Genomic DNA, 24,802 nt, shown 5'->3' with positions numbered 1-24,802 from the left:
AAAGATGGAATTTTTTGTGGTATAATAATGACAATAATTTAAAGCCTACACATCTTTGAAACATAGGTAACTTTCAAAGCCTCACTCACTGCAAATTTGTTATCTTTTGTGAGGACCATAGGAAAGACCGGGAAGATAAAAATATCCAATAGCTGTGCTATGACCACATTTTGTCCATACTCACCACACTATGTAAACAGATTGCATTAGGCCTTAAATTGACAACATGGGGGAAAAAAACTTTCTTTTTTTCAACTCATTTTTATTTTACTAGCTTAATTTCATACACTTGTATATTTAATAGCTAAAATCATTGACTGCTCATTCTTATTTAGATGTTTTTAAATTAACCATTCTTTTAAAGTTATATTTTATAACTGAAATGTTTATATTTATAAACTCCTCAATTGTTTGTTCAAAGATATGAACTGTTGATGAATGGCAGATAGTAAATACTTTTAAAATAACTCAATAAATCAACTCTACAGTTTGGAAAACTTGATTATTCAAAAGGCATCCCTTAGCAAAAGCTTCCTAACAAAGTCTGGTTTAGCTGAAGATTGCTTTCCTCACCCTTCCACACACAATCCTTATCTCTCAAGGAGCTCTGAATTTAATCCCTGTAAACCCTTGCCCTGCACAGACACCTCCTTTCTTCCCCTCAGAGCCCCTTCTTTGGAGTCTTTCCACACACTGAACACCTACAACTTTCTCTGCATCTGATGATAAATGAAGTAGTTACATATACTCAAAGTCCATCAACGAGTTTGGGCTGCTTTCTGGGTAATCCAAGAGAATTTACTAGGACTATACTGATTGCTTTCAGGCCTTGCCTGAATGCTCTGAGAATCACATAAGCTTCTAGTAGTTTTGGTAGTGGCTTGCCTAGTTAGAGCTCCTATGTGATGAAAGAGAGAGAAAAAGAGGGAGGGAGGGAGGAAGGAAGGAAGGGACAAAGGGAGGAAGAAAGAACAAAAACAAGGAAGAGGAAGAAGAGGAGAAGTAGGAGGGAGAGGAGGAAACCTATTTGCTGAGCCGTATTATGCACCAGGCACTTTGCATATATCATCCCATTTAATCTTCATAACCCTATAAGGCAGGTGTTATGATCTTCAATTTTTGAAGAGAGATTAAAGAATTCACACTGTTAGGAAGTGGCAGATCAGAGACTACTTAATTTGACTATCCAATGCTGCCTATAAGATAATGGCACATGGCAACCTCTGTGGACTGAAAAGTCATTATCTTGTAAGAAGTCTTTGAAGCATGTTCTGTCCCTTGGTTTTGCTTTCTCCAAACAGCCTTTACCACAATCAGGATCTTCTTCCACTTGCAATTAATGTCTTTGTTAAACTACCAATTAAATGTCTATTCATTACCCAATTTCTGGCATCTCACTACGACTTTATTTTAGATCTTTAGGATGTCATTATCCCACCAGTGCTCCTTTATTAACACCAAACGATTTTAATCCCCAAATATAAATAATAATAACAGTAATGGTTCATTTTTAAATGGCCTTGTGCAATTTACAAAGCACTTGCATTTCCATTAAGTCATTCATTACAGCAACCCTAAAAGAAAGCATCAACACCTCCATTTCATAGATGAAGAAATACGCTCAAAGAGGATAAGGGACTTCATTAAGATCACAGAGCCAGTAAAGGATAGATTTGGGTCTCAAAGTGAGTCAAATTCAGTGCTCTCCAGCTGTAAAATTAATAGAGAGCTATAGGTGTAAATGCTCTGGAACTAGAAAAATACCTGACACCTAACAGCAAACTACATTGTTTAAGGAGTAGTCCTAAAAAGATGTATTTGCAAAGAGCTAGTAAAGAATTTGCACCATCATGACCCATAAAGGCATGTTTATCTCATTAAAAATGTGCAGGGAACAGAACATTCTAAAGCAACATACGGAGACAAAAAATAACTGTGCCTTGCCAGTATTAAGCAGCCTCCACTACTGCCTAGCATTATAGAAATCACGTTGCCAAAGCAGCTTTATCTGATAACTGAACATTTTTTCCTCAGATATTTCTAAAGCTGCTAAATAATCAGGTACATGTTTTTAAATTCATTCTTTTTCAGAAACAACTACCCACAGTGCTTAAGAAGCTTTTATTACCAGCTAAATACAGTGCATTTTCCTGTAAGCTCTGAATGGCAACCAAGCCAACTGATGAGGTTGAAGTAGGCAGAGCCATCCTCCTTCCCTAAGCAGAGAAAGTATCCTAATCCCTGAATGTGATTTATCACCCTACTTAGGTGCCTGCTCAAGGGTAACATTTGCCATCTGCCAGGCCTCTCAGCTACAGGATAAGATTTTAATAGGCACATCAAAATAGAAATGTTGCTATTACCTCAGAGTCTGCAGCAAGGCCAGACTGCCCATGAAGTTTGAATTCCTTTTTCTTCCACAGTTTCATGCGATGAACTGAAAAAGCATGGTCTTTGGCATTCAAATCCCTGTTCTGCCGACCATAGTTCATAAGCCTAGCCATGTTCTTTCATCCCTTTGGGCCTCAATTTCCTTGTCTGTAATAGTGGACCATCATAAGCCACTTCAAGGGACTGGGATGAGTGAAACAACTTCATGAGTGCCTGACACATGGTAGGTGTTCAGAAAACATTAAATATGATTTCTTATAAGGAATCAAAAATAATTAAAAGAAGGACACTGCCTAGAGCTTTATCTGGAGATTTTAATCTTTTGGCTAAGATCTCTCATTTCTTTATGCTAGTACAAAGAATCTTTTTCTTTGAGTAATCTGAGGTTATCCCCCAACTAAGATTCTTTCCACATGGAAAATAATTGATGGATTTTCTTTATGGTTTGAAGACTAAAATGTTAATAATATCAGTTAATTTTTACAGAGCATTTGTTGTATACCAGGCACTGTACTAAACACTTCATATATATTATTTCGTGAATTCTCACAACCATCTTATGAGGGAGATAACATTTAACAGGTGAGAAAACTGACATTTATAGAGGCTAATTTGCCCTATGTCATACAGCTAAAAAATTAAGAGCCAGAATTTAAAATCGAATTAAAAGTCCTAAGCATAAAAATAAATTGTGTCTTGGATCCATAGCAAAATTTTACAAAAGTTAAATCCTATAAAAGCTATCCTCTACAGCATTTTAAATTTCCAATCCATGCTATAATTTCACTCTTATATGCATCATTTTATAGAGACATTCATGTGACTCTTTATCATATTAAAAACACTCAGAGTTTCCCTGACTCACACATAACCTTTAAGTAAAGTATGTCTTCATATTTATCCTCTCATTTTTCCTTTCAAAGAGAGGCAACATTTCAGAAACTAAGTGGGTTTCCATAGTTATTTTTTCTGAGTCACATGTTAGCTCTGGAACAATATTAGTGAGCACTTTGACTTGTGCCCTGATTAATACCTTAGGAGAAAATATTCCCAGGGGGAAAACTGTATTGAACATCTTCTGAATCACTTTGCTCAAATTAGAGTTTCAATTTGCCTCCCAAATGAGCCCTGCTCTTAGTGTGGCCACTGAACCCTTTACTTCCTGATTGTAGGCACAGGTGAAAATCCAGCACTGACCTCTCAATCCAAATATCCATGTGCACAGATTTATAGGCTGAATTAGAAATCCTGTTCTATCACTTCTGCTGCTTTCCTCCATCCAATACCTACAGTCAAAAGACACCCCAAGCACCCTAAGAAGTGTCCAAGGGAGCTAAGTCATTCACTTGCTAGGTTCCTCTTTGCTATCTAGCTACCCTGCAGTTCTCCATGACTCCCTCTGCCAAACTGCCTTGCATCAAGCTCCCTTCCAGATACTTGCTACTTTTTGTACTGCGTCCAAAGACCTCTGACTTCAATTGGAGCACACGGAGTGCCTGAAAGAAATGTCATAAGCTTAAAATGCAAAAGGTTAACTGCCAAGGAGAATGATGCAAATACACTGCATTCCCTTTGAGAAGGATTATCTACTTCTGATTAAATGTTCCCTAGTAAGAATTTTTTTTAATATTCCAAAGTACCCTTCTGACCTTCTGCCTTTCTTTAATGCACTTTCATTCATCTCCAAATAGGCAGAAACTGCCTTCCACGTATCATACTCAGGGGAAGGTGCATGTGAAGCTTGGATTTCTATGTGATTGTATGTCATGAGAAAAGCTGGATAGTGGGCTGTTATAGCAGCTATAGCTAACTCACATCACTTAAGGGAAATCCCTCCCCAAGTGGAGATGGACAACTAGAAAATGCACTCTGCTCAACAGCATGTAGAGCAATAAACTACTCAGTTAACTCAAAAGATAGCAGGCAAGATTCAATTTCAAAAAGGAACCCAAAGTGCTGATGTAGAAATATAAAGGTTAAATGACTTTGTCGCTGGTTATGGTTTATCAAAGTTTAGCTCATTATTATTTCTATCCAAGTTTAACCACTACCTAATGTTCTTATCTACCTGTACAAGCCAATTGTACCTTAGTGAAAATAATGTCTCATCAAACACAGTGGCACATGCTGCATGGAAAATATCACAGGCTAAATGTTTCTGTCTTCCTGCTCTAACCCAACCAGCCACATCTAACATCACATTGCATGGAGATAGACAAGCTGCTCTTCTGTGACAACATAAGAGAAGATAAAGGGGGAAAAGGCAAAAAGGGAGAAAAAAACCCCACCATTTGTTTCTTCTTAAATTTGCTGTTGCCTAGAAACACACAAGAAATTATTCTGAGGCAATTATCTGAGTCAAAATCATTCCAAGCATGTTTTTCACTGCCCGTATTTGACTAACTGGTTTACCAGATTTGTAATAGTTCATCTGTGGTTATTTTTAATTTCCCAGATATTCTGATTATTTTTAATTCAGGAGCTTTTTTAATTTAACAAAAAGAGCTAAGTTAACCAAACTTCCAGCATAAGGAAAGGGGGGAAATTTATCTCCCCCCCCACAAAAAAATACAATTCCTAGCACATAGTAGGAATATCTATGACTACATAGCTTAATAAATGAATGAATGATGGATGGATGGATGGATGAATGGACTTGAAAATACCACATATTTAAGGAGACCAGATGAAGATTAGACAGTGATTTGAATGTTAATAAACTACAAAGGAATGTCTTGAAATTTTTTTAAAAATAAAAAATAAACACCCAACTATCTTGAGTCAAGGGCAAAGTTACGTGGCTATAGTGCCCCTGGTTTTTGAGGCAATTGTTGATAGCATGTTTTACCATCTCATCATTTTACTTTCTCACTTTTCTCCTTCTTCCTATGTTCTTTTATTTCCTTATCCCTGCCTTCCAGCATTCTCTCTTGCTCATACCTGGCAATCTCGTTTATATGTTAGTAGAAATAAGGATTAAATGGTTAACTAGAATAAACACTCCCCCACCACAATGGTAAGCTGAGAGGTAGATTAGAATAACCTCTGAGAGTCCTCTCCTCACCCGACTGCAATTCAGTAACAACAGCTATCCTTTACAGAGTATATATTATGTACTAAGCATTATTTTGAGAATGACAGTTCTCTGAGGGGAGTCTAATTAGCCTTGTTTTACACATACAGACACTAAAGCACAGAAAGCTATGAACCTTTTAACAACTGACCTATAAGTCACACACAGATCTTTCTGACTCCAGACCCTTTCCATCATGCTTCACCCTGCTTATATTTGATTCATTTCAATGAACATTTATTAAGAACCTGCCTCATATAAGTCTTTGTTCTTCTAGAGGAGATTTAAGAATCATAAACTCCTCAAAGCAAATTTTTATTTGTTTACCTCTCTTTACATCCTTTAACTTTTCAATGTACTTTTACATTAAATATCTCATTCAAAACAATATTCGGTAACTTGAAACACAAGTTTAAAGCTGTTAACAGGGATGTCATAGATCTTTGGCTGTATTGGCATGAGTAAAGAAGGAAAAAAGGAACAACTGAACAATCCAGAAAGTGGGAGGAGAGTTTGTTTCAGTGATCCATCTTCCAGGTGGCAGTCATGTTCAAAAGCAGAGACTCATTGTGTTAGAGAAAGGGTCTGTGCTGCCATAGGGCCTTGGCTTCCCCATTCCCCAGGAGAGTCCCCAGACACTAAATTTATAGCTCAGAAAACTTCCACACCACCCTCCTTGCAATGCATCTTTTGTCTGACATAAAGCAAATGTCACTTAGTTCATTTAGACCACCCCAGGCTAACTGGTCTTTGTTGGTTATTCTGTGTTATACTGAGGTTGGAATTTATATTTTTGGTGTTCAAATAATAAGAGTCCTGTTCTTGGCATCAAATATGAACAATTAACACTAGGCACAAAGTCAAAATGAAGTGGATAGAAAGTAGAAAATATAGTGGCTGCTCTATAATACTGTTAGACATAAATGTTAAGGGTTACAAGACACTAAGTCAGTAATTATTTCTGAATGGAGAGAGTCACTGGCTGTATACATCACTGAATATGTTTTGTCATTTCATAATATGGTTACAAGTAGTATATTCACTAAAAATAGTTTTCCCCTACAATTTTTTTTTAAGAAAAAAAAGCTTTCCAAAATCATGGGTAAGCATATCTTCAGTTAACTTGCCATGACCTGGCTACGACAGTATTTGAAGGTCACTGGCAAAACATCTGAGAAGCCCATAACTAACCAATTTGCTATATCACACCAACCTCCTGGGTGTACGTTTATTTGTGTTCATTTGAAAATCACGTTTGTAACTTGCACATAAAAATAGCTTATTCTCTGAAAACCGGTTTGGATTCTTGTTTTTCATGGCAAATGCATACCTTAATTTACAAAATATTATTCTGAATGAGAGGATTTGGTTTTCTACTAAATCACTCTCTTGAATGCCTACCAGGCAGTTTCAAATCATGATAGTATTGTCTGCCCATAAGATAATTGTTAATATTTACAGTTATATTAGGAGATGTGTAAAATCTGCTCACATGTAACTATAAATTATTCAGCTCTTCTAAACATCTGCTCTGTTCCCAATTATCAGAGCAAACTGGCACTTGTTTCAATGTCACTCTTGGGCCAGCTCTCTGCTTCTAGTTATCATGAAGCTACTGTGCTGTATTGCTTGTCCTGTTCTTCAGTGCTCAGGGTTAGAGGCAGTAGATCTGACTCGGGGCAAACTTAGTGTTTGCTGTATGCCAAATGCCCTTTAATTCTCTGGCAGGCTTACCATGGCATGTGATTATTTGCGCTTGTGGGTTAGAGCTTTCTTATTATACATGCTCTTCGGCAAGAGCTGATTGAAATGCAATTCTTGTCCTATGTCCATGCATAGGAGCATTCTTCATTTTTTTTGATATACTTTTATTTCAGTTTGGTGAAAAAATGTGTCTGACATGTAGTAGGTGCTTAATAAAAGTTTGTTAAATGTTTGATGAAAGTTGTTGGACCCCAACTTTAAAAATAAAACAAAACAGCCTACCTTCTACCTGATTACATACTCCCAATTTTATTTGGAAATAAAATTGGCCATTGCCCATTGGCCACATTATCTGTAAAAGTAAAATATCTATAACATCTGACCCATTAGTAATAATGTATCTGCCCATTACATGTGATCAACACACAACAGTCAATAATACCTAATTAAAGTCATCAACTATGTGTATTCAATAGTATCCATTGCAATTTCAGAGCAAATTTTTTAGATGAGTTATGATTAAAAAATAAAATGACTCCCTTTTTTCATTGCAAACCTTAGCCATTCAATATTAACTAGCTTATGTCAACACAAACGATGTCAGGTTTGATATATCATTTAGAAACATGTAAATTCTTTAACCACTCGGAGCAAAAACTGATTTATTATTCTATTGTTACTGGTGAACTGCCTGAAGTGCAAGATACTAATAATTAATTCTGAAAATCAACAAAAAAAATTATGAAAAAATTTCATAAAATTTGTCACACCAAGACTCATCTTCCATAAGGTTATACAATAATTAACATACTGGATTTTTTGCTTTAAAAGCCTCTAGAAGAACAGTGGCTTAAACAAGATTAGAAAGGTTCATTTTCCTCCTACACATAACAATCCTAGCTGGGAGAAATTCAAGCGAGGGGAGCAGCAACATTACATGAGATGATCAAGAGACCCTGTTTCTTGCTGTGTTATTGCTTTGCTACCCCCTAAGGGATGCCCTTGGTTGTAAGGTTAAAGGCAGCTGACCATCACCACATCCTCATTTCAGCTTAGGAAGGGGAAGATAAATGGAGGGCAAACAGCTCTAGTTTAAGGATATGACCTGAAAATTGCAGAGGTTACGCTTGCTAATACCCTATTGGCCAGAATTTAGTCACATGACATCATTTCAATGCAAATAAGACTGGGAAACAGTAGTCTGTAGGAGGGCAGCAGGGAGACACATAAAACTCAGGGAGTTCTATTACTAAAAAGAACAGGAGGAATGGATTTGGGGAGAAATCAGTGGGTTGTCAAAGCAAACTAGCATATTCTTTCTTTAATTAAATAGACATCGTTTATTAAATCACATTTATTAAATAGACACTATCCCCATAAATGTTATGAAAATTCTAATAATGCTGGAGCACTGCTTTTTGTGTTCTGTCTAGAACAGTATTTTCAAGGACAGGTGTGTTTCTTTTTTTTTTTGGAGTGGAGCACATTTTATTTTATTTTATTTTATTTTTTGGGGGGGTGTTATACATGTTTATTATCTTTTTTTAACCTCTTTATTGGAGTATAATTGCTCCACAATGGTGTGCCAGTTTCTGCTTTATAAAAAAGTGAATCAGCGATACATACACATATATCCCCACATCTCCTCCCTCCTGAGTCTCCCTCCCACCCTCCCTATCCCACCTCTCTAGGTGTTTCTGATGCTATATTAGCACCATGCTTGCTCTAAAATCATTGATATCAAGGTTGAAGATCAAATCCAAAAATGGACCCGGTAGATTTTCTCTTTCACTGGAGTTGTCAGAGAGGGCCCTCCTCTCCCTAGAAAACTGAGGAAGAGAAAGGAGTAACTAATCATTATTTAGGAATTCCTCTATGTCAAGCCCTGTGCTAGAGACTTACAAACATTATCTCATTTACCCCCTTAAAAAAACCCTTTGTGAATATTATTCCTCAAATGAGAAAACTGAAGCTTGGAGGGAGTCAATAATTATGCCAAGTGAGTTAGCTTTGATATGAGCTTACTTTCTGTTTCCATGGGTAGAGCTGGGGAAAAAAAAGTGGACCTCCCCCCGCAAAAAAAAAACCCTCACAAAACATAGGTAAACCACCAGCCACCTCCTGTTCTCCCAAGATTCAGTGGGGAAGAAAAGAAAGAACCTCTGGCCCAAGGGAAGAGTCAGGGATTACAACTGCTTACAACTCCATGTTGAATTCAACACCCTGTTGGAGGCAAACATATCTGAGAGCCTATAAGTCCCCAAAAGAAACTGGGTCCTTCTTTGTCTAGCCTGGGGTGGGCTTGGAGAGGTGGTCCTAGCACTTCCATCAACTGGTCTCAGAGGTACATCAATAGTGGCACAGCCTGGGTCTAAGACCTGCTGACTCAGGCCATCCCAGAGAAGTGGCCATTTGGCACTCTCTTTATGTAGTCCTGGCTTTTAATAAGAGAGCTTGAGTTACCAAGACATAAGTGTTAATTCATCAGTCCTTTCAACGTATATAGCTAAAGCCAGTCATAAATTTAATTTCAAACATAGCATTGGTGGTTACATTCAAATTGTGGAGTTGTAATCAAATTGTATAACCAGCTTTATATTTAAGACCTAAAGCTTCCATTATTTTGAACAATAATCTTGTGTCCAAGCAAAGAAAATCTCTCTATAAAGTAGCACTAGGTTAGAAAACCTCAGACTCTTTGAAAAAGACTATGCTAAGAACTCCTACCAAAAACCAAACTCAAGCAGCCAAAGAGAAAAATGACAAAGCCTGGACTTTAATCCTGGTCATACTGACTAGACCACTAAGCAGAGAAATTCTCTGCACAAAAAAATCACTCTAATGAAGATCAGAAGAGAAATATTAGCTTTACAGGTAATGAGTCAGGACTGTTACATTGTGGTAGACCCCAGCTAGCATGTCAATCTTCACTTTATTATCATAGAAAGTAAAAAAAATCCTTTTGTACTGTTGAGCAAGTGAATGTTGTTTGTAAGTTCATAAGAATCCATTTTTTAAAGTTTTGTTCCCATGGTGGCTAATCAGCAAGGAGTTCAGAGCTCAGGCTCTATTGGCAGAGACTTGATTTCAAATTCCATCCTGTCACAGGCTACCTGTAAGCCTCTGGACCAGTTGTCTTTCTAGGTGCCCAGTTTGCTCACCTGTTGAAGGGAACTAATAACAGTACTCATGGGGGTTGTTGTGAGGACTAATTAGGCCAGTGCCTGGTACGGTGTAAATACGCAGTACATATTAAATGTTGTTATAATCGCTAACAAGTGAAGTACTGTAAGGTAGGGCATAAACTTTTGAATTTTTTTCTCCTGATTTCTCATTTGTTTGGCACCTAATAGCAAACCCCGTCAGGTTGTTAATCCTTGTTAACACCACCAAAAACTGAAAGAGATAAATGGACCCTTAGCAGCAGAAAAATTGCCTTCTGAAATAACCCTTTCTTGGCGCATGCAGCGTTAATGTGCTGTCCTTTTTCTAAGACAATAACTTGCGTGTTGGAATTGGATTGGGGATATTATCTCATGATGATTAAGGAAAATTATTACTAGAACAGTGCATGAAATGAAAGCTACCTGCTTTCAACTAGGGAGCTCTTGTAAATAACCCTCTTTTTCTCCAGCAAATAAGCAAGGAGAAGAAAGATTCCAATAATGGATAGCATTACAAATCCTTTTTCATGTACTTTGCTTATCTAAATTGGCACATGATGCCTGCTCACCATCTCTCAGAAACTGAGAGAGGTACTAACTCATCCATCAGACCCCGCCTAACAGCCCAGGAGGCACCAGGAAGGATATTTCTCTTTCTCTGCTGCCTGTTTCTCACCAAACTGAATCAGCATTTCTAGGAGCTTAATTCCCATTCGGGAAGGTAATACCTTCTAGAGGTGGGGGTGGTAGCACTTATGGAAATTCTAACCCATCAGCTGAGAGATAAGTAGGTGAAAGTTAGAGAGTTATCCCCCAGCGACCTACCCGAAGCTTTCCAAGTAAAACAAATTTAGTTTTACATATGTATGTATATACACATAAATTTATATTTTTATATGTAAAACTAAAATTTTATATATGCACACACAAAAATACAGACATACATATATACATATATGTGTATACATGAATGTACCTACACACACATACAGATATATAGTTATATATTTCCCCAATTCTTCACTTACACTTGCTAAATTTTCTCTCCACCCAAAACCTTTGGAAAAGGATTGGATATGAGGCCCTAATTTAAGCCCTGCATTTTTTGGTTTTGTTTTCTTTTGGGCTGCACCACACGGCTTGTGGGATCTTAGTTCCCCAACCAGGTATTGAACCTGGGCCCTCAGCAGTGAGAGCACGGAGTCTTAACCACTGGACCGCCAGGGAATTCCCTGCATTTTTGGAGCTTCAAATCAGGGCTAAGTATACTCTCAATTATGAATGGTCACTGAGCCAAGAAATAAATATATATTTATATATATAGAGAGAGTGATTTGAAAATCAACTGAACCCAAATGATAATTTTAAATAAAAATAGGATGATCAAATTCTATTCAAAAAATAATAATTTTGGATTCTATATTACAGCTAAATGGAAGAGAGAAATAATGAGGAAAAAGTAAAAATATACTGGAGGTAGATATATCAAAATCCCTTGTAAAGCATGTATCAAGCACCTGTACTACACCAGGCACTGTATTAGGTGCCCAGCATTTCTCCACTTCAGCACTATTGACAGTTTGAACCAGACAAGTCTTTGTTGTGGGGGACTGTGCCGTGCATTCAGAATGTTTAGCAGCAGCCCCAGCCTCTACCCACTAGATGCCAGTAGCACTTCTCAAGCTGTGATAACCAAAAATGTGTCCAGACATTGCCAAATGACCTCAGAGAAGAAACTGCCATCAGTTGAGACCCACTGTACTAACTATACAAAGATAATACCTGCCTACCAGTTGTAATTTTTGTTTTATGTTCCTTAAGAATCCTCATTCCCCCAAAACTTGATACATCATATGGTATAGAGGTTGTGAGGCCTCTTCTTCTACTGCTGGGCTACCACAGTGCCTGCCCCTCTGAGTTCTGGTCTTTTGAGGGAGTAGGCTAGAGAGAAGCCAGTTCCTTATCTTCAATTACTATTTCCTAGGTCTCCCGTTACTTCCACTGACATTCTAATCTTTTAGAAATCTCTGTCAGAACAAAAAACGTCTAAAGTTTTTCTCTTAATAATATTTATGTTATCCACAAATAATATACAGAAGTATCAAATCAACATATAAAAATAGCATATTGAAGTGAGAATTTTAAGAAATGCTCTATATCTGTAAGCATCTCCTGGCAGAATTTTGCAATTCTAAGTAATTAGCACCAAGATACTTCCTTATTAACCTATTTAATGGAGAGTTGTTTGTAATTGTTATAAAGAAGAGAAAAGGGGTGTGTGTTTGTTTCTATTTGGTTTTCACAAACATATCATGATGTGTCATTTGACGACAACCTCATATTAATTCAGCTTTCACTGAGGACTTGAAAACCTTCAAAAACATTCATTAGCAGATACTCTGATGAGGTTAGCAGGCTTTCAACCTCATATTCTTACCATATTAGTCTAAAGATATTCATGAGAACTACATGACATTACGTTACGCATGGGCCTCTCTACAGAGGAAAACAACTACCAATACCAGTGCATTCCATACTTCCCTGAGATGTAATTGCCCAGGCAGATCAAGAGCTCTATCTCTGTGCCCCAGGAATAGAAAAGGGCAGAGACAGGAGGAAACTAGCATTTGCCAAGTGTTCGCTATTTCTTTTATTTTATTCCTTATTAAGTCCTACGAAGTAGATAACATTGCCCAGACCTCTAAATGCTTAATTGCCCCAGGATTCAGTCCTTGGAATCTCTAACTTTCTAGGAAACCTTGTCCACTCCTATGGCTATAAATACCAACTCCCAACTTTATATCTTCAAACCCAGACTTCACTGAGCTCCCAACTTTTATATCTGTCCTCTCCATATCACCATTTGACTGTCTCACATTTAACACTTCCCCACCAAGCTCCTTCCTTCTCCTTCCCGGTTTAGCTTGGTCAATTGCATTCACATTTTTTCAATTATTCAGATTACAAACATTGGAATCACCTTTGACATCTCTCTTTCTCTCACTTCTCATATGTAATCTATCGACATAACCTGGCAGCTCTTCCTTTGAAATATTTCCAGAATCCAATCACTTCTCACTCTTCTACCAGCAAGGACCCTGGATTAAGCCATCTTCATCCGAATTATTTCAACAACTGAGACCTCCATGTTTGTCCCCCTCCAGTCTATTTTCAACACCGCGGCCAATGTAACTGTTTAAATTTCATGTCTTGGCATGTTTCTCCTCTGCTCAGAATTCCCAGAGGCTCCCCAAAGGCCTTACCATGCAGAAGGCCCCCTATGATCTGGTGGCTACCCCCTCTCTGACTTTATTTCTCACCACTCACCTCCTTATTCCCTTGCCTCTCATTTCAAGTTTTGAAATTACTCTTCCCTCTCTATGAAGCACACTCTCCCGACACCCTTGTGTGTCCCTCCCTCATTTCCTTCAATCTCTACTCAAATGACACATTGTCAGAAAGACTCCCCATCACCACACTCTGTAAAATAGAGCCCCCTCCCCAGGCACTCTCCGTCTCCCTTATTCTTCTGTTTATAGTCCTTATGCTACTTTTTTCATGGAAACATTTTTCTTCATAAATAAATGTATATATGTGTGCATATACACATATTTGTTTATTATGTATATATATTTGCATATATGTGTGTTTATAAGTATATATATGAGATGTGTATATGTATATATCCGTATATGTATATATATAAAGTCCAGGGCTAGATTTGATCCTGGGTCATACACACACAACATTTACAGGAGTTGGCAAATCTAGCCCTGGCCTACTTTTTATATAGCCATGAGCTAGAAATTGTTTTTATATTATTAAAATGTTATAAAAGGGAAAATATGAAAGATGAATATGCAACAGAAACCAAATGTGGCCTGCAAAGCCTAAAGTATTTACTATTTGCCAGCCCCTGTGTTAGTGTGTTGTCCACTAGAATGTAAACTTCTTGACGACAGGAACTCTGTTTTGTTCACTGTTATAACCCAGCAAATAGGATAGTGCCTGGTATAAAGTAGATGCTAAACAAACATTTTGAATGAATGAATGAAGACAATGAGACTTAGCAAGGTCTGGTGACTTGTCTAGGGTCACCCAGGAACTTGACAGATGAACCAGAGTTCAAACCCAGGTCCGCCTGTTTCCACAGCTGGATCCTGAGGTCCCAGAGCTTTATACAGCAATGACTTGAACCTTCTTGTTTTCTACCCAAAAGCCCCTCATTAGACTGTCTCTAACATGCTGTCAGGTAAAGGACCCTGCAGAACAGGACATGGAATAGACATGGTGTATTGCAGAAAACCTTTGATAATTATACCATAATAACATTTACATCTGATATCAATTATATGTAATGTGCTTTCAAATACATCACTGCTTCTTAGCTTCACCGTGTTTCTGTATGAAGTAAGGCAGGTGCTATATTCTCATTGTACATGTTACAAAACTGGGTTGCAGGCAAGTTAAAAGAATTGGCTCTCACAAGTAGTGAGTAGCAGAAACAGAATAATCCAGATATATCACTTTCAGTACAGAACTTTCTACTGTACCAACCAACATATATCCCCACAACTCTACTGATGGGCAAATGTGCTCCATGGATGTGGAGGGAATTTAATAGAATGGCGTCACATCTCAGTAACTTCTAAGAAACCAGAGGTACTGCATTTTACTTGGAGTTCTAAGATATGCAAGAAAACCTCCTCAGCTATAAACAGCCAACTACCAACAGCCAGAGGCAGGAGGAAAGTCAGAATTTTGAAATGAAAGCAATAAGTAGGAGAATGATCTGTTTGACCACAGCTTGGACTCTTATTGGTATGACAGTAGCACAGGAATTTTGAGCTGCCAGATGCATGACCATCTCAAAGAAGGAAGTCAAAAAACTGACAATTATTTTAGCTGACACTAATACCCACAGCTGTCATCTCCTGAACTAGCTGCTATATCTAAGCAGCCATCTTTGAGGCAGCTGATTTGAGAGCTCGGAGTATTTGGCTGAGAAACTACATGTGTTTCATGGCTGCCCAGGGCCAACTTTACTAACTTTGTGAATGCTAGTGGTTGTGTGTTTTTATCCAGGATAGAGGTCACGATGCCACACCCTGGAATTAACTTGAATCTGACATGCAGCTCTAAACTAGTCTAGATACCAGCTCAGAAAGCAACAATCTAATTTCAAATGTCTGTTTCTGTCCCTATGAGTTCCCTTATACTTTGTCAGGCCATGTGATAACATTTTTTTTTTCTAGGAAACGTAGTCTCCATAAACAGCAGCAGCTGAGGCCACTGTACTAGATTTTGTCCATTTCTCACCTCTTCACTCTACTCTGTATAATATGGTACAACTTTTAGAGAACTGTGAAATTAAAATGAAGTGTCATTCTCAATGTTAGGATATGCAGGGTTTTTAAGTGTTAAATAGCTATGATTTTAAATCAAATTTAATAATTATAATGTTACAAAGTGTTGCTTGGCTAGAAAACCAAATTATAATGTTTTCTCCAAACAATTTATATGAAAACTTGTGTAAGAAAAATTAGCAATCTACAGGATAATGACAGATGGACCATTCCTTTTGGTCCAACTTTAAACTTAAGTCTCTTTGTAAAAGAAATCTCTGTTTCATGTGGAAGTAACATTAGTAGTTGCAATGAAGAAAATGGGACCAAGGGTCAAATATTTTACCTAAGAATCCCCTTTGTCAAAAATAAAAAATAAAAAACTTTAATTGAAAATTGTTAAGCCAAAGTCAGGTATTGGATATCTTCTATGTACTTAATGTGATGTTTGGTGTGATGCTAAGTTCTGAGAAGGTATCTGGATACTTACATTCAATATTCCAAGTAAAGTTTGTATATGGGGAATATATATTTGAGAGCTCTGTATTTGTACTGTCTTAAGTAATATAAAGTATATCTTTTTGTTCAGACTTGAGAAAGAGATCCAAGATCTTGAAAAAGCCGAACTGCAAATCTCAACCAATGAAGAGGCAATTTTAAAGAAACTAAAATCAGTTGAGAGGACAACAGAAGACATAATACGGGTAGGCATTAGCTAATTTTAAAACTGAATCCCTCCCAAAGTGATTCCACAAATAGTATATAATTCTTCAAAATATATCCATATTTAGAATTTATTTTTTAAACTGTATTAATCATGGAGAATTCTTTTTTCTTACAGTCTGTGAAGGTGGAAAAGGAAGAAACATCAGGAGGTATGTTTTTGAGCAGTCTATGTTATGTCTAACTGAGATATTTTTTGACAAGCCCACTGAAATTTTTCCCTTTATGGTAAATATATTCTAAATATATTTTAAATTAATATTGATTTTACAGAGTCAATTGAAGACATCTATGCTAATATCCCTGACCTTCCAAAATCCTACATACCTTCCAGATTAAGGAAGGAACGAAATGAAGGAGTAGAAGATGATGAACAAAATAGAAAAGGTATACGAAAAATCTGTCTTCAATGGTAGGTTCTCAAATTCAGATTTTACAACATCAGATATTAGCAACTTGCTGTGACATTCTATCCTTCCAGGTTAAGCAATGGCCCATTTTACAAAGTTCCATGAGGTATGTGAGTCACTTACAAAGGTAGGGATAATGAGGTTACAATATTTATTCCACGCATTTCATTCCCCAGCAAACTAGGTAAGAACAGGGAAGATAAAGGCCTGAAGGAGACAAGAAGCTCTTAAAGCAAAGCTCCCCTGCTCAAAAATGTCTCTCCCAACATATTCCATGTAGTAGACACTAGAATAAAATGAAATGAAATGAATGAAGTGAAAATATTCCCCTTGAGAAGGCTCAGCATTATTTACCCCCATGTGGGAATGATTTGCATGACACTAACACTTCAAAGCCCCAGGGAAAATGAAGGCTTGTATTGGGGCAGAGAGGGAACCTTTGAATTTTAGAGCGAAAAGAGAAGCTACACTCTATCTGCAGACAGTAGTCATTCATTCATCCATTCATTCATTCATTCATTCATTCAACAAATATTCAGTGAACCCCCACTCTATGCCAAGCTCAGTTCTCACACTAAGAATTCAGTAATGAATAAAACACGAAAAATCTTTGCCCTCATAGAGCTGACATTCTAAAGGAGAAAATAGATGAAAAATTAGGTAAACAAATAAAATATATCATATTAGGAAGTGAAAATGCTAAAGAGAAGAATAAAACAGAGAAGGGGGATAGGGCAAGTGTGGGAGAAGGTGTTGCAGTTTTATTTGGGTAACCAGGGAAGGCCAAGAACCACTGGGCTACGGAGGAGAGATGACATGCAAGATGCATTCAAAGAGGAAGGCGAGAGCACACAATAAAGCAGGCAGTACAACGTTGTAATTTTGCCCAAGATTCCATTAGCTTTGCTCTGCCAGTTAAAATCACAGCCCTCAGGATCTTGCCAGGGACATGAAGCAGATTTAAACTTCCCTAAAATCAACCAGTTCTCCCCAGTTCAGTTGTTTTAGTATAACTGATATTGCTCTATTTTTAGCCCTTCTTAAAAATGGGAGTGAAAATGAAAAGAAACATAAGGCAAAATGAGAAGCATGTGATTCTAGCCTACTCCCTCCCTCTTCTATACCAGTTCTACATTTAACAACCTCCCAGTTGGGAAAATTTTAGAACACTCCTCTCTAATTTCAACAGGCTGCTGGCCTGTGCAGCAAGGCTGTAACAATAAAATATACAGTGCTTGGCCTCTTATCTACAGTAATGCACAGAGTGACATATTCTTCCTCACTAAAAAAAAGATCTGATTCCTGAGCAATGTAAAGAATGTAAATCTGTTGTGTTGGACTTATTCATTAGAAAGGGGATATCTTTTGGTTCCCCAATGAAAATCCTTACCGTTAGGAACCATCAGTTTCTCTTCTCCAATCAGCTTCTCTTCTTCAGTCCTTTCCATTTTTTCAGTAATTTCATACATCCTTATATAAAAACCCATGTCATTAAACTATTAGTCATTATATCATTAATGAATAAAATCAAAATTTAAAAAGACATCTCATAAAAGAACACAAAGGGGATACTTAATATAAAAATAAACACTGTGGGGCTTCCCTGGTGGCGCAGTGGTTGAGAGTCCGCTTGCCGATGCCGGGGACACGGGTTCGTGCCCTGGTCCGGGAAGATCCCACATGCCGCAGAGTGGCTAGGCCTGTGAGCCATGACCGCTGAGCCTGCATGTCCGGAGCCTGTGCTCCGCAACGGGAGAGGCCGCAGCAGTGAGAGACCCGCGTACCGCAAGAAAAATAATAATAAAAAAAAATAATAAACACTGTGAAAGCTAGCTAGTTTACAAGAGAAAAAGTTAACTAAATCAGGGATCAAATTTGTCTCTCAACAGCTTTGTATGCCATGGAAATCAAAGTTGAAAAAGACTTGAAGACCGGAGAAAGCACAGTCCTGTCTTCAATACCTCTCCCATCAGATGACTTTAAAGGTACAGGGATAAAAGTTTATGACGATGGGCAAAAGTCAGTATATGCAGTAAGCTCTAATCACAGTGCAGCATACAACGGCACCGATGGCCTGGCACCAGTTGAAGTAGAGGAACTTTTAAGACAAGCTTCAGAGAGAAATTCTAAATCCCCAACAGAGTATCATGAGCCTGTATATGCCAATCCATTTTGCAGACCTACAACTCCACAGAGAGAGAAGGTAACTCCTGGACCAAACTTTCAAGGAAGGATAAAGATTAAAGCTAATGGACTGGGTAATGATGTGAATAAATCCACACTCAACATGGACAATGGACTTTCAGAGGAGAGCGTCAACAGCTTCAATCACATCAGTCCCGTTCGGCCAATACCTCAACCCCGATCAATGACTCAACAAGCAGAGGAGACACCCCACACCCAGCAAAAGAGGCTGATGACTCCTTGGGAAGAATCAAATGTAATGCAGGACAGGTATGCTCCCTCTCCAAAGGTGGGACTGAGTCCCAGCGAAGCACTAGTTGGGAAGTCAGAACGCCAGGGTTCTTCACCTACTTGCCAGGAGGATGAGGAAGACATTAGATATAATATTGTTCATTCCCTGCCTTCTGACATGGATGAGAAAGAACCCGTGACGATGATTTTCATGGGTTATCAGCAGGCAGAAGACGATGAGGAAGAAAAGAAGCTTCTGACGGGATATGACGGGGTCATCCATGCTGAGCTGGTTGTGATTGATGATGAGGAGGAGGGTGAAGGAGAAGCTGAGAAACTATCCTACCATCCCATAGCCCCCTACAGTCAGGTTTTCCAGCCTGCCAAACCAACACCACTTCCAAGAAAGAGATCAGAAGTTAATCCCCATGAAAACACAAACCATAAATCTCCCCACAAAAATTCCATATCCCTGAAAGAGCAAGAAGAAAGCTTAGGCAGCCCTGTCCACCATTCTCCACTTGACGTTCAGATAGTAGGAGATGGGACTGAGGATCCCTCCTTAACAGGTAACAAAAATGACAAGGTTTGTCACTGCTGTCTAGTCCTGTGATAATCTTCTCTTTGTGTTGTTACCAAACCCTCGTGCTTTCAGCTTTTTTTGACCACTTCATAAACTAATACATGCTAAGATTTTTTTATTAATGCTGATATGAACTGTTATCATCATAAGCAAAGTGATTAAGTCAGTTCAAAAGATAAAGAAAGTGAAACAAAAATTTGTTGCCTTATTTGGGTACTGCATTGATTGACCTTAGTAACTTGAAATTCATCTTCTGGCATGGTATGGGTGTGAATGTATTTGAATTACTATCATGTTGGATCATGAATATTAGATCTTTTCCCATAAGAATCGAAGCCAGCTCTTCTTTTGTGTCTCTCTGTGATTTAAACTTCCTACATAAATTAACAAATTGCCTTAATTTTGCAAGGAAAAACAAATTTTATTTTCAATGTGATATTTTATTACTTTGTTATATCTTATTTCTCTATACTTTTATAATTTTATTAACTTTATTTCCTTAATTTTTCTACATTTTAAAAAAGAATATCAGTTTATTCTACATTATCTATAACATTTAATGTCACATAATCTTCCCTAACTTAGAAATTTTATTTTTTTATTTTCTAAATATTTTCATTCCACATATTCTCATTCTCTGTAAAGTTTTAGAGCTATCTAGCTTTTCTAGCATTGAATAGAAAATAACACTTTTTCTATAAAACTGATAGCTCATCAATTTTAGATTCTTTATTATCACTTGAATATTGTATTCTACTTATTTATAAACAATAAATAAGAATATGATAAAATTAATTATAATAACTGATAAAATTAATTATAATAGCTAAAGACATAAATCAAATTACCCAACATACGTACTAGATCTGTGAAAGGAACAGTAATTTTAAATGTTCTAATAGAAGAATTTTCATTTAAAAGCAATAACTATTGAGTCCCAGCTAATCCAGCAATCAAACAACCTGATAATTCTACAGAACTTTTGGTAGTACCTGCACCATTCAGGAAGGATTCTTCCTCTGCAACCAAGAAACCCAGTCTTAGGTTGCCAATAACACGATAAAATGGACCTCTTCCATTTTTTAAGTAGTTAATTAGACATACCTATCGTAAATTTAATTATCTGAAGAATTTCTAAGCTTTTGGTAAGTGCGCACTTATATTATCTTCCTAAATCAGAGTTGAATGGTGTGTCCCCACAACGGAAACCTGATAAAACTAAAAGCTCCTTTCTGTTATGAGAATGATCAAACTTTGCAGCTTAAATTCATTTTTTAAACAACAACAGCGAAGACTTAGAAAAGAGGAGCATGCTGTTTATGGTCAAGAGCAGTGACATTACACACTATAAAACCTCCCGTTTTTTAACTTGGATGTTAGCCAGCTCCTCCCGAACACCCTTATTCCTTCTCCCTTACCCATGTCAACACATATATCCCAGAGAAAAAGACAGGAAGTGACTAATGTTTCCAGACAACACTAATCATGCCACTGAACTAAAATAATGAAAACAGGAAGACCTTTTCCAGACAAAGTAACAATACAAATGTTGTACTATCAATCAAATCATCTTATAAACAGAATGTTCCAAATTCCTTGCCTTCTGTTATGATATCATTTTACATTCCCGTTTTCCAATTCACCACGTGGATTACAGAACTGATATTTTTAATGGGTTTTTAAAAATAAGTACATCATATTGACATATGCCCTCAGGGTATGTCCATATTCATAGAATATATAGCCACCTATGCATTTCAATTTCACAAGCACCAACTAGGTTGAGCTTCTCCCTCTAAACGCCTCTCCCCCAAAAACATGCATATTGACACTTGAAAATCCACCATTTCAGTCCATTCCTTTATTTATGGTATAGGTGCCCTACTAAATATAAATATTCCTAGTAGGCATAATAGTTAATAAGTGTAAGTCTCTTTTCTCTTAGTGTAAATGCTGTTATCAAAACCTGACCTAATAGCAATTTTTAACTTGGAAAAGAACATGAAGGAAGAAGAAAGATGGAAAAAGGTGGAGCCTGGAGACCCTAAAGATCAGATTTTTTAGCCAAAACTTTGAAAAGGATAAGACACAACAAGAAAATTTAGGCAAATTTATGTCCATTTATTTATGTATCAATAAATAAAACAGGATCATGTTCAAAGTATCTGGCTCAATGCCAGATGCATCCAACAAGTGGCCCCTGTAAGCTTTTACTGGGACTCCCCTACTATCCCCACCAACCAGACAGTTGACTCCCTTTTGTAATCCTCACCAACCTACTTTTGTACTTCTTTTAGCTCTGTTCTCCCCTCTTACAGATGTCAGTGGCATTTCAGGATGAAGAGGTAGGGAAACTCAGCTCCGGGGGATTCAAAAGCTATTGGTGCCAAAATTGCTAACCTGTGGCAACCATTAGAAGCCAAGAGATACCGAGAGTAAGGAGGCAAGCTCTCTTCCCTCAAGTTAAAACCAGTGAAGACTATGCGTCTGAATTGCTATGAGGAGAGGAGATAGAGAACAGAGAAGAACAGAAAGGAGAAGTAAAAAGGAGAGCTGATGACTCAGGTCTTTTAGCTGCTACACCAAGGGGCCTTCCCATTGCCAAAAACTGTGTCCCCACACATCTACTTGGAACTCACACCATCTACTTACCATAGGCCTAAAGAAAGGAAGAGCAGACTCTAACAATCTAGAATTCTTTTTTCCCCTTTAAGAAACGGGACAGTGAGTTACTGGATTACCCCACTCCTGAGGATGCAGACATCCAAGATGTCCTTTAAGAACTTCACTGAAAATCCACAGCACACTGGCTATGCCTGATTTACTGAATCTAAGTTAAGGAGTAGCTGTAGGGAGGAGGATTTTGCCCCAGCCTTAAAAGAGACCTTCAAAAGTCCCTTAAGATGAATGTTTCCTCTGCTTTCGTTTTTGGTATGGACAAGATAGAGGTCCAAAAATCCCAAAGTAAAACCTATAAAGACTTGTCTTCTGCCTTCTTGCTGTGGAAGCACAGTCCTATCCTTCAGTTTCACCATCCGACATCTCCCAGCAATCGACACCATCCTCCTGGCTACAGAGCAAAGGAAATTCTCTCAGCTCGTCCTGAATTCAAGGGAATATTCTTGATCCTGCCACTGGAAATAATCATTTCCCTTAAAATTCCAAGGGAAATAAAGCTCTTTGACTTCATTTAAATGAAAACATTCATATAAGTAGAGTGAAAATAAAAATGACCATGGCCTTCTTACAATATTAGATCCCCAACCTTCTCGTATTTGTGAAAAAGAGCTGCTTAGAAATAGGGTCATTTCATTTGTTGATAGACAACTAATATATGGCTGTGAAATAATAAAACATGATTTCCCTTTTTGATTTTTTTTAATTAAACAAAATTTTGCAAACAGTTAAATGGCTGGTTCTTGGGCCATATTACATATGATTGTAATGATCAGTGCCTTGAAAGCATCTCTCAACTTTTGGAACATGACTGAGACAGCTATACTCTTAAATATTAATGGCATGATACCAGAACATCAGAGAAATGTTATGAATTTTAAATCTACATTTTTAAAATGGTTTCTACATCCAATATACCATTAGCAGTGAAATATTCTTAAAAAGATAAATTTGCCCTTTGAAAGTACTTATAACATATCTTGACAAAGACATTTTATCATGACTTCAACCCCTAAATACTGGTTCGTAATGTTTTGTTATTAAAAAAATTTGTTCTTGCCATTCTATACCCAAGAATGAAGCCCCTTGGGATAACCAAGTTTGATGAGTTAAAAGATAACCCAAACATCATGAATTAAGGTTTATGTCAATGCTTTTTTCTCTTTAGTAGTACATAGCTCAGAAATATGCACAAAACAGTCATTGACCCATAGGTGTTTATCTATGGCTAATAGTGATACTGTGCACTAATCCTGTATTTACTCAATTTATGCTGTGTTTGCTCTTTTAATTTTTATAGAAATAGGTTCCTTCTAGTTCTGAACCTGCTTCTTCCCTAAGTTAACCATAGCTTATTATTTCTACTATCTTTTTATGCTACTAAAACAATGCTCACATTGTTGGATAAAATCATCTGAGGTATGTTTCAAACTTTCCTGCAATCTATGTAATGGTCATTTAGAGTGAAAAGTAAAGCTTTTTTTTCCATAACTCTCTCTCTATTTTTTCTTTATTTTGCAGCCTTAAGGATGAGAATGGCAAAGCTGGGGAAAAAAGTTATCTGAGAGGTGTACCATCTATGTAAACACCCTTTGAAGAAGAAACTAAGAAACATTTGCAAATTTCTCTTCCGGATATTTTGTTTCTTTTTCCTGAGATACAAAAAATTATAATTATACCCATTTTAAGCCATGTGAATAAGCAGTAGTCATTATTTGAAACAAATTCCAAAAAAGCTGGGGAGAACAAACTCTTAACTTTTCCAGTTGACATGATTCAGTGGGGGGGAAACCAACATATTTTTATTGTATTGATACCAAAGCATTTCTAATAATAGCTTGTTAAATTTAAGAATAAAGTTATTTAAAATAGCCCGACTATATTTTATTAACTGACCTTGTAATTTTGCTGACACAAAGATTGAAAGATCAAAGGAAGCCACTGCACCTCATCACAGAAATATTCATCTTCAACTCTGACAAGTAAACATGCCATCCCAAGTCAACAAGGCTCTAAGACAACTACATCCTCCTGCTAAGGACCAATTCAATTGAGGCTTAAAACTCTTTGCATACATTTTAAAGGTGCATGCAATAATTATCCTCATATTTGGGGACTGGATTTGGATTATCTTAATAGCATACATGACTTTACAGTTGATAACCAATATGTTCAGTCTTCTTGAAATACCATCTTTTCTTTCACTCAGTTCAATGTGAATTCCAGGGTACAATGACTGATTATGACCCAAGACTGTTGGATGGAGGACTTCCCAAATTCTCAACACAAATCTGATCTAATGTTTGACCAATTCTTGT

At 37.2% G+C, this 24,802-nt stretch overlaps 2 protein-coding genes across 3 annotated transcripts in view; one reads left to right on the top strand and one right to left on the bottom strand.

Annotated features, from left to right (window-relative positions):
• PALMD (palmdelphin) overlaps nt 1-24,355 on the top strand; it is a 54,984-nt gene extending 30,629 nt beyond the window's left edge. The window contains exons 5-9 of the mRNA XM_081223843.1: nt 16,267-16,381; nt 16,519-16,552; nt 16,674-16,787; nt 18,700-19,794; nt 24,006-24,355. Of these exons, the coding sequence (XP_081079969.1) occupies nt 16,267-16,381; nt 16,519-16,552; nt 16,674-16,787; nt 18,700-19,794; nt 24,006-24,049 (1,402 nt within the window). The 3' untranslated portion in view covers nt 24,050-24,355. The remainder of the gene's footprint in view (nt 1-16,266; nt 16,382-16,518; nt 16,553-16,673; nt 16,788-18,699; nt 19,795-24,005) is intronic.
• Nucleotides 1-24,802, bottom strand: part of FRRS1 (ferric chelate reductase 1) — a 134,379-nt gene that overhangs the window by 5,349 nt on the left and 104,228 nt on the right. Inside the window, exon 19 of one of the 2 annotated variants that reach the window (XR_014015029.1) lies at nt 16,797-18,280. The exons of the other annotated variant lie outside the window; for it this stretch is intronic. The gene's annotated coding sequence lies outside the window, so the exon portion shown is untranslated. Of the gene's footprint in view, nt 1-16,796; nt 18,281-24,802 lie in introns of those variants that run through there. 2 annotated transcript variants of the gene reach the window in all.

Source organism: Mesoplodon bidens, assembly GCF_964165515.1.
Source record: "Mesoplodon bidens genome assembly, chromosome: 2".
Classification (NCBI taxonomy): domain Eukaryota; kingdom Metazoa; phylum Chordata; class Mammalia; order Artiodactyla; family Ziphiidae; genus Mesoplodon; species Mesoplodon bidens.
The sequence above is the reverse complement of the archived record's forward strand: the minus strand, read 5'-3'. Positions and strand labels throughout refer to the sequence as shown.